Source organism: Rhipicephalus sanguineus, unplaced genomic scaffold (genome assembly GCF_013339695.2).
Source record: "Rhipicephalus sanguineus isolate Rsan-2018 unplaced genomic scaffold, BIME_Rsan_1.4 Seq7024, whole genome shotgun sequence".
NCBI lineage: Eukaryota > Metazoa > Arthropoda > Arachnida > Ixodida > Ixodidae > Rhipicephalus > Rhipicephalus sanguineus.
Window position 1 is genome coordinate 1 of NW_023615804.1, and position 10779 is coordinate 10779.

Consider the following 10779-nt stretch of genomic DNA (forward strand, 5'->3'; position numbering starts at 1 on the left):
CTCGGCAAAGACTGACTCACCTCGTCTTCCAACAGATGAAGAAACTCGTGGCCGCTTTGGAGTTCCTGAAAACAAGATGCCGCTTGTCAGCTACCAGCAAATCAATTCGACTTGCCTAACAGAAATGCTGAATTTGCGTGCGAGTTCACAGGCACCACATGTGCAGTGTTCCTTTTTTTTTATGTCGATTTACAGGACACTGCGTTATTTTTTAACGCAATGCTCCACTTTCGTGATCTGTCATTACATCATTGAATGAAAGGACGATACTAGATCCATTTAATTATTTTTTTTTAATGACAGCCAGGCAGCTCAGTCACCTCTTTAAGGGGGAAGCGGGTCTTTGAGACCGAAAATCAGAAAAAAAATCGAATTTTTGAAAATGTTTTATTTGGATTCTGCCGCTACTGATGCATAACCTCGCCAATTTTCATGCGTCTTAGATCAGTATTTTAGCCTTGACAGCATTTTATGTGCCATCAGCGAGCTAAATTTTTAGCGATGAACGCGTAAAAAACAGGCTTATTCAGCGCCGCGCTGTTGCCGTTCTACGTTACCTACGGCAGCCATCTTGGTCGCATTTGAAAGAGCCGCGCTTTTTCTTGAATATCCCGCCGCCCTTGTTTCCGTCCACTCAGAATTCACGTAGAAAATCCACGCCAAAAAAAAGGTCCCTCCGCGTGAGCCTATTGGCACAGTGAGCCCACGTGACTAAATAACGCCTTCCGATTCGTCGGGCCTCCCGCGCTGTCTGCTACAGTGCACGCAAAGCGGCAAGTTGATGTCGCCGTAGTATAACTGTGTTGTCCTCGTCGATTTACGTCCGTAAAGTTCCAACCCGCGCAAGCTGGCAAGAAACTGGAGCAGGCATTTTTATCATCCTCAACAAAGACTGCACGTTGCGGCGGCTTGCTGGCACGGCGCCAAGCGAGCTAGACGAAGTGCGCCGCAGCCGCCGGGAGTGAATTAGGCCTACGCTCTCGGCCGCGTTTTGGAACTTTGATCGTGGCGAAGCCATATCGAAAGTTGCGCAGCGCTCATAAATTCGAAAAAAAAAAAAAAAGCGAGATCACGGCTTGGGTGCATCAGAAGCGCATCCAGCGGAGGACGGCGTGGTGGCGGAACGCGATTCATCGGTCGAAATGCCGACTTCACCTGTGTCGGCAGCCGCCTCGACGACGTCAGTGATAGGAAGCGTGGTAGAAGGATCGACACGACGTTCTTGACTAGCGCCGATCGTGCGCAACAGCAGAAAGAGACTGAAGATAAGATCTCCGGCTTATCGGCAACTTCCGCTAGCGAGCGCAAGCTGCGCACGCTCGCAACAGCGTGCGAGGGCTCTGACCCGTCGGCGGCTAACTACGGCATCGTCGACTTCTCCGCAATCAACAAACTGCTTGAAATGACATGCACTGGGGCCGTTTCGATTGGAAAATGTGATAAGCTACTCTCCTGGTGTCTTCTAAGGCATTTATTTGCAAAGTAAAGCATTTTTACTTGTGTAGCGCTCCTTGAAGATACAGAGTTTAGTTTTTTGCTTTTTTCTCAGTTTCAATTTTTTGGCCACCTGTCATTCTTTTAGCGAGCGTTTCTCAGCTTTGGTACACTCGATTTTGATCATTTTTGTATTACTGAAAAGCTGGACGTTTAGTGAGTGCAACAAAGTGTCATATGTTACTATAGAAAAGCGTAAGTTTTTACAAGAGAGAAAATAACAAAAATACATTTTCTCTGTAATCGAGTGGCGGATTTTGAAGCTTCATAACTTTTGTTGTAGGAAAGCTAGAACCATAAAATTTGCTTTTTGCACTCTTTGATAACTGTAGAATGCAATGATATTTAATTCAGCAGGATCCGAGTAGCCAATTTATTAAAAAGGTGATTAAACGAAATTTTAATGAATGATTAATTTAAAAAATTGTCGTAACGGCTACATAAAAACTGAGTTCATATTTGCTATTTACACATGTAAATACATGATCACCGAAGTTTTCATCATCCTAACTTAAATAAAAAGATGCTTCATGTCAAAGTGCCTCTTCCCCCCTTAAACCTCGTGAAGCCTATCAACGTGGTTACTTCTAGGCCCTCTTGGCTATGTGCTCAGATGCACAAGCAAACGTTAAACCTATTCAGATTTCACTTTCCGTCTTACGTTCCCTTGCAGAAGAATATCGTAATTTTAAGCACCCTAGATCATCAGAAAATACATCAGATCACCAGACAGCCTCAGCAAGTAGCAAGTGCACAAAAAAGCTTCCCTAGATCAGAAAGTAAGCCTTAAAAGATGGCACACCTGATACAGCTCACCACATACACATCACCAACCACAACTTCAACACTAGTCCTTCAGAACTGAGAGTTCACACAAACACTCACTTTCCACGCTTCTGTTCTTTCTGTCGTAGATGATTGGAGAATGACGCCTCTTGCGAGAGACGTGGTGCCTCGGCGAACGGTCACCTGTAAAAGATTTTGAGCGCTCTTTACAGAATCATATTAATGAAGAAACGGAAGTGAAAATGTAAGCTCGGACATTACAATGATGGAAAGTGATGCCACCAAGTACCACACATCAATACAAGCGTCACCAAAACTTTGCCATGCGAGACACGCGCAGCTTACTAGCATTTCTTACACTTCTGGCAACTCAACAGACAATATGAAGAATCGATAGGTGCTCTTCATCACACGTCTCACTTGAGCTAAGATGATTAGAATAAATAAATGGTTGTGCAACTGTATATAAACTACTCAGAAGGCATTCCTGGTAGGGGCAACCCATCAGTTACACAAGAAGCCTGCAGTCTACACACAACATGATTCAACACCCACATTCCAACACCCTCCTCACAAAGTGCTCACCCGGTTCTGAAGCCGCCGATGAAGACACGCTGTAGGACTGCGACCTGGAGCGTGACCTAGACCTGGACACCGACCGCGACCTCGAAGTGCTCGAGCCGAGGCTGCACGAGCAGCTCTCGTGGCCGGAAGACGAAATGTCACTTCGGCCGTCGAAGCTCGGGTTGGCCGAGGTACGTCCGCCCCCTCGGACCTCGGGGATGCCGCTCACATGACTCGAGCTGCCACCCATGACGAAGCTCGAGAGTGGGTCCAGAGGGCGTGTGTGCATGCTAGACAGGGAGCTTCCTCCGCCAACCACAGGCGGCAGCGGAAGGGGCTCTTCCGCCACCTGCAACTCCTCCGCGGTGGGCGTCACGTGAAGTCGATCCGGGTCTTCGTCGGGCACGTGCATCTTGTTTGAGGCCACGACGACGATCGGCGAGACTGGAGCTGGCTTTGGAGCTGTCGAGAAGGCAGGATCACACGTTGAATGCAACACCATTTTATTTGCAACAAAAACTCAACGAGCATTGCAAGACATTCAACACTTTTTTCTTCATCATAAGTTCCTAGAGAATGTCCCATACGCTTCTTTAATAATACCTGGGGTTCTACGCCCCAAAACCACGATATGATTATAAGGGACGCTGTAGTGGAGGACTCCGGAAATTTCGGCCACCTGGGGTTCTTTAACATGCACCTAAATCTAAGTACATGGGCCTCACACATTTTTGCCTCCATCGAAAATGCAACTGCCGCGGCCGGGATGCAGCACACTGAAAGCTACGAGGAGGGGATGACAAGGGGACAAGAAGAAGGTGCATCCGTTCGTCAGCGCACGTCATGACCTTGAGCACTCCTGTTTTTCTTCAAACGCGCGGCATACTTTCAGTGTGATCACGTGCGCGCGGGCATGTGGCTGCACCCTACAGCAGCCGTGGTAGCTAATGCAGCTCACGATGTTCAAATCAGCCAATGGCCATGGACTTTGGGCTTATGGCATCATTTGTTGAGAGAAGAGGAAGCGATTTCTAACCGACTTCAAGAATCAATTGTAAATTTCAGGCGGCGTGCTACGCTGTAATGTTTGGCTCGCGTGTTCTCAGGAGACTCGACTACCGATCGGCAGCGTTTTCTGACCATGCTGAACAAGTGTTGCAGGGCCCCTTTAACATGCACATATGTTAAGCAAGCTAAATGCTCTTGCATTTGATCCCCACTGAGGTGCAGCAGCCGGGATTGAACCCACAACCTCAGCCTAAGCTGCAGAACACCACAGCTATCGATCCACTAAAGTAGGTGTTCTCTTTACCATCATTCAGTGCTGACATGAGGGGAAGAACAAGTCGAGTTGTAAAGCCATTGTTCGAGTTAAACTGCAGAAAATCAGTCTGTTTTTGCTCATCTCATTTGGCAAGATTTAGGGAAAAGCACTTCTTCAGATTTTACTAAACAGGGCATTGATAGCTTTGGCACGATTCGAGGAATCCAACAAATCCACGATTTCTGTTTCGACCACAGTAAAGCAACCACTATGACAATCCAAAGTGAATAGACTTCAAGTTTGATTAGATTTTCTGCATCAAAAGCCTTGAGGGACGTCTCACTATCCTTTCTCTAGGGCAGAGCAAGCAAGAAAGTTTACCCTTGTCAATAGCAGGAATAAAAAACTTGCATAAAATTCTAATGACATATCCAGGAAAGCACCTATTTGAAGGGCATGAAACTACATATATACCTACAAAGGATAATCCTTTTTTTTTTACAAAATGCTTGCATTCCTCAGATGCCAAAGCAGTATGGGGGTTTGAGACAGAAGCGAGCTCTCCAGCAAACTTTCATTCGCATTTCAGCATTATTTCACATGCTTCCAACACAACATCAAGGCAGCGTGGTCAAGGCACTTTGTCCCGGCTACGAATCTCAGCCAACACACCAGGAATGTCATCATACAGCTGGATCGGGAGAATGTGCACAACAGAAGTGGTCGCTTCATAAAAAGTTCAGGAAGCAAAGCAATCGTGTGATCGATCTTCACGACAATTTCTTCGGCAAAAGTTCCTCTCTGACCAACCATGCTTCCAGGGCTACAGCTGCCTCACTAACAGCAGCCTCACTGCCTCCTGCCAGTCAAATGTAATTTTTTCTCTTTGGGTCGCACCGTCGCACGAAAAAAACAGCCGATTCGGCACCACAGCATGGGCATTCTGGGACGAAAGCAATACTAAGCATCGTCCCACACATAAGCTTGGAGACAGCGGGACAACCACAGTAAAGGTAGGACATGACCTGCCTAAGTAAGGGGTGTCCGTTTCAATAAGGGGTGAGCTTATTCAAGATTCAACACCTTTAAAGAATGACAGCAACAAAATTTCACATTGGCTACGTTCAATACGAGTGAGTAGCATCTGCCACTCATGCAATCTTGGCAAGGCCACAAAGCTGTCAATGGCATAGTTTTCTTTGTGCCAGCCTCCATACAGCACCAAAGATGACGTGCCCTACCTTGTGGTTGTCGCAACAAAGCCGGTCCAGGCACATTGCTTCCTAGATGTTTCAGCTCCTTCAGATCTCTCAGGTCACATTCTAAGTCATCGTGCCATTATCATGTGTCACTCCTGCTTTTCCTTTTTTTTTTTGGTTGTGGTATTCTGGCTAGTTTCCAAGACACTTCTGCTTGTACTTCAGACATCAGGTTTCCCACAAAGGTTAATCCATATCCACGTTTATCTGGCCTAGGCTTTCTATGCGGTTAGCCTTAAACAACAGAAAAATATAAAAGAGCAAGCACCAAGTGGTCCTTGACACATTAGACTCACCCGTGACAGCCACCTTCTCAGGCTTTGCCTTTGTTGCAGATGCAGTAGTCTCGGAGACTTTTGGGGCAGCTGCCTTTGGTGGCGCCACAGGCTTTTTGACTGGCTTGTTCTGTGTTTGATGTGTGGTTGGTATCTTTTTCGCTACTGTCTTCTTAATCGCCATTCCTGCCAAGGCCAACATGTCTTATCAGATTTCGTGTTGGCAAGCACAGTTACAAGTGAAATGGTGGTAATGCAACGCTTAACTCAAACGAAACATCAAAGTGAAATGCGAAGTTGCACCAGATTTTCATTTTAGAAGTGCGAAAGGGCCAGTGTTGTCACAAGTGAGGGCTCGGCAAGGCAGAAAAGAACTAAACATATTGGAGGGGGAGGTTAATTTACAGTAGAATAGCCTTATGTTTAGGATGCTTGGAACGGAAAGTTATCCGATTTTGTAATAATTATTGCACTTTAATTATTGCACTTTAATAATTATTGCACACAAAAATATTGGTTTGGCATTTTTTTTTGCTGAAATATGTTGCTGGGGGCCCATTAGTCATAACACGGCACATCGCTCACTGAAGTGTGTGACAGATAATGAATTACAGCCGTTAATTACCGACGAGTCTCAGTTTCAGTTTGGGAGAGCCCCGAAAATGACAAGTCGCCGAGTGCAGCTAACGCCTCCAGCTTGTGAAACGGCACACAGAACTGCAACGCACTTCCGCGCTATCTGCATCATCCGCTGGTGTTCTTTCACCTGCCATAGGTGCTGCGCCATCACCATCATAATCATTGTCTGATGGAAATGATGTTCTTGAGGCTTCCACACTTTCCCACACTACAGGTGCACCATCAGTCATGCAGTATTGAAACCTGCATTTCGCCGGGTCATGACGCCAAACATGATGTGACCTGCACGTGCTGTCACAGACTAACAGATTCCTCTTCTCAAATGCTTCTTTCACCATGATAAGACGTACAACCTCGGTCGTTTCTTGCAACAACTAGAAGTTTGAAAAGTTAAGCCACGAGTGCAGTACCTTTCTGAGCGGCTTCGTCTTTCAAGAGGTCTTCCGCTGACAGCTTCGGCTCTCCCGTAGCCGACACCACCGGCTTGGCTTTCATCACTACTGGCTTCTCGGCAGTTGCTGGAGACTTGGTTGCAATCTTTGTCTGCTGCAGAACGTCAAGAGGAATTGAGAATCACTTACAGTGTGGAACAAACAGAACAGGCAGAGGCAACACAGCAACATCAATGTTCTTTTTTTTTCTCTCTTTTTCTCTTGATTATATTTATTTCTAAACAACACAGGAACTGTTGTAGATAGGATTCGATGCTGTTAAGTGTGCACGTCCTATGAGCATAGCCCCTGAAGAGTGTACAGTACGAAAGGAGAATTGTTAGAGGTGCTAGTTTCTTTGTTAGACCAACCCACAACCTTCCAATTCTCGGTTGTGGGTCAAGATCCCACCGACGGAAAGGGTGATTTTTCATTCACTTTAATTCCTTTCAATTTAGGTCATAATCGTGTGTTGCTACACTGTCACATTTAATCGCAATCAGGCCCGATCGGGGTCAAGACGATCGCGATCTGGCTCTGTGATCGCGATTTGGCTGACGTCTACGCCAAGCTTAATCCTGATTATGATTAGGCTGTACCGTGTAGCAGCGACCAACTTGTTATCGCGATCAAGATGTCCAATCCGGATTGGCTCTGATTGCAATCAAAAGTGCTCGAGTGACACCAGTATAACTGAAGTGTGTTTACGATTCTATTTACGCCCCCAGGCAAATTTATAATTGGGTGAACTGTTGGCAATGGGCACTCACCGGTATCTTTTTGACCAACTTTGGCTGGGCTGGGCTAGTCTTGGATTGAGCCGACGTGGAACTTGAGGAAGAAGAAGCCGACGCAGTAGCGGCAGGCGCGGCCGAGGACGAACCGGCAGGCACGCTGGCAGGAGGCTTCTTCTTGGGCGCCGCAGCGGCAGGCTTTGCCGGAGGAGCTTTTGGGGGAGGCAGGGCTTTCTTCTGCGAAGAGGTCTTGTCGGTTGAAGCGACCCTCTTGACGGGCTTAGAAGCGGCGGAACTCTTAGTAGTAGCGGAGGTCTTTTTAGCGGCAGCAGCTACGGAGGCCTTTGTGGACGGCGGTGTGCTGGGTGTCGAAGGCAGCCGTTTGCCTGTGGGAGTGGATGCCGAGGAGTTAATTACACTGAAAGAACTAATTAACCTCAGCTTTTACCTACTAAAGGCCACCTAAAACATAATGCCTCAAGTTTACAAGATAGCAGTGTCTAGCATTACAGCAAGATGTGACAATAACAAAAGTATACGTCCAATGCATTTTATTCCAGGTTCGGTGGCGCTAATGCACAGTGCACTGCATTTGAGGCCAATACAGCCTCAGTTCAAGACACTTTTTTTTTTCTTTCTAAGGGGCCCTGCAACGCTATTGGACATGATCAGAAAGTGCTGCCGATCGGTAGGTTGTCAAGGCTCCTGCGAACATGCGAGCCAAACATTATGGCACTGCATGTGGCAGGGAATTTACAGTTAAGTTTCAAAGACAGATAGAAATCGCTTGCTCTTCTCTCGACAAATGATGCCATAAGCTCAATTTGGCTTATGACATCAATATGGCTTCTGGCTGACTTGAGCATCGTGAGCTGCGTAGTTGCCGCAGCCACCATGGGGCGCTGCGACATGCCCGCGCTGCGCTCTATACTGCTAGAAATACGCGTGATATAGAATTACACTAGCACGCCCATGACCACACTGAAAGTGAGCTGCACGTTCAAAGTGCTCAAGGTCATGACGTGCGCTGCTGTATGGACGTCGCTTCTTGCCCTCTTGTCTTGCCCCCATGTAGCTTTCAGCGTGCTCATTGGGACAAAGGTCAGAGGAAGCGCTTGAAGCGTGCGAAAAATCACAAACTCTGCTCGTACTTGACAGACCCTAAAAATTTTTACGGCAGTCAATTCGTGAAGCAATAAACTCTGACAGTGAGGTCATTCAATGATTACTTCGAAAAGTGTTGCAATGCCTTTTTAATGTTACTTATTACCGTTTCGAAGGAGCCACAGTTTTCTTTTCACGGAGAATCACAGTGTGACGTCATCTCTGACAACCCTGGCTCAGACAGTAGTGACAGGCGCAAAACAGCAGACGAACCATGCTACCCTTCTCAAAAAAAGTGTGAGGGCAGGCATTAGCTCCAGACAATGCAGACATGTTTGCACTTGCCAAGGCGATACAGCAAATCTATCATTAGCTTCGCACTCCGCCCCTCCAAGTGCCATCACTCATTTTCTACGCATCACTGATGGTGAAACGATTCAGAAATAATAGTAAATCAAAAGCTTGTGTTGTGTCATCACACGGAGCATGTTTTCAACAGAACAGTCGTGGATTTTGCAACGTAACAAATGTGGTACCGCAATAGAGATAGTGTTAGAAAAAGTGCCTTACAGAAAACACGCCACTTGATGATACGCGAAAATCGGTAATTAAAAAAATCGCCTCCTCCACGGTAATTAAGCGCGTGCCGTAACGAGATCCAACGAGATACGATTTTTAACCACAACATCGCACTGCCGCCCCTTCAGCCTCCGTCAGCGTTGCGCTGACATAGCATTTTCTACGCAAGGGTTCATTTCCATAAGCGCTTCGCGAGTACGACAGTGCCTGCTATATTATTATGGCGCAGGTCGAGGTTTTATTTTTATTTTATAATTTTTTTATTTCTTTTTCATACCTCACAATAAAGAAAAGTACGTTTGGGCAAGGAGTCGCTTCGAAAACCGCTTGGGAAGTACGAAACGCCAAGCACACAAAGCGAAGGATGGAAGATCGCCGAATCGCGAAACAACCAGCAAGTTGTACTCACCAACTTTTTTCTCTTCATTATTTAACTCCGCCGCCAGATCGTCGTCGTCGGCATTCTCCAGGAGTTCGTCCAAGACGTTGACCTCCATGTCTGCGAAATGTTTCATTGCATAAGTCATTCGGAAGAAGCACAGCTACTAATGGCGTCGCACAGGTGACAGAACTGGCACCACGGTTTCTGCGGCGTCTGGGCACGCCGACATGGCGAATGGCATTCAAAGCCCCGTGGACTACAGTCTAGAAGACTTTCGACGCTACAAACGGTACAGGCTAACGTAGTGACAAGAGAACGGCCCCGTTTTCACCCACACAAGGCGAACGAGCCGATCACATAACAAGCAAAACAATCGATTAGCCTGATCCTTCGACTCTCGATCTGCGCCCAAGACCAGGTAGCCAGAAAAAAAAAAAAACATTTAAGGAGGCACTAGGTTGTGATAATTCTTGTTATGACAGCTAATAATAACCGCCTGATAAGAAACAAATAGAGGCATATTATAAGACGACTGGCCTATGACCCAACCAGAAAGCGCCGACACCACCTTTAGCCATGAAGCCCGACCAAATCGGAACCCTGAACACAGCGTCGCGACAACTACAGCGCGTTGCGAGTGCTTACCTTTGCTTTCGGCGTCTTGGGAGGTCATTATTTCATCTAGTGCCTCTCAAGAAACGAAGAAATTAACGCGGCTACAGCATAGAACTACCTGCAATAACAAGGAAACAATCGAAGACTAACGTGCGCATGCGCAAGCTCGGAGCTGCTTCTTCTTTCTTTTCTTTTTACTTTTCTGTTTCTCTCTTGGCTTCGACTGGATTGGCTACGTACTTTGACTTGTGATCGCAGTGTGTGTTTCGAATAGTTTCGGTTTCGGCTGCGATTAACGCTGCTTTGTTCTTGCTCAAATTTCGCATGAAGGTCGCATTTTGTGGCATGTATCGAAGTCAACATTTGACGCTCTTATTCGCCTTCTTAATTAAGGAATACAAAGCTGTCTGCGTTTGTTTACAGAATCGTCACCGTAAGGTAGCGTCAAGAACATGGCGGTGTGTGTCCCCTTCACGGAGGCAAAATAAAAGCTTATTTTTTAAACCTCCTTGGTCCCTTTCCACGTGTTCCAAATAATGATCGAGCAGGTTGAGCTCTGAGTGTGGTGTTACCAAAAACTTTTCAGCGCCCACGGGGCTCCTCATAACGCAACATATGTACGAAAACAACCGCCTTACCTTATCTGTCCATAA

The 10779-nt window shown here is 46.6% G+C and overlaps 1 protein-coding gene across 1 annotated transcript; it reads right to left on the reverse strand.

The window, feature by feature from the left end:
* Positions 1–20: 20 nt before the first annotated feature.
* LOC119378145 (YTH domain-containing protein 1) lies at positions 21–10318 on the reverse strand (the record flags this gene model as incomplete). Its single annotated transcript, XM_037647381.2, is given in 8 exon segments — positions 21–65; positions 2380–2463; positions 2866–3306; positions 5664–5828; positions 6692–6827; positions 7483–7832; positions 9539–9628; positions 10157–10318. Coding segments are annotated over 8 exon segments (1339 nt in total), but the record flags the coding sequence as incomplete, so codon positions are not given.
* Between the last annotated feature and the right edge of the window lie 461 nt (positions 10319–10779).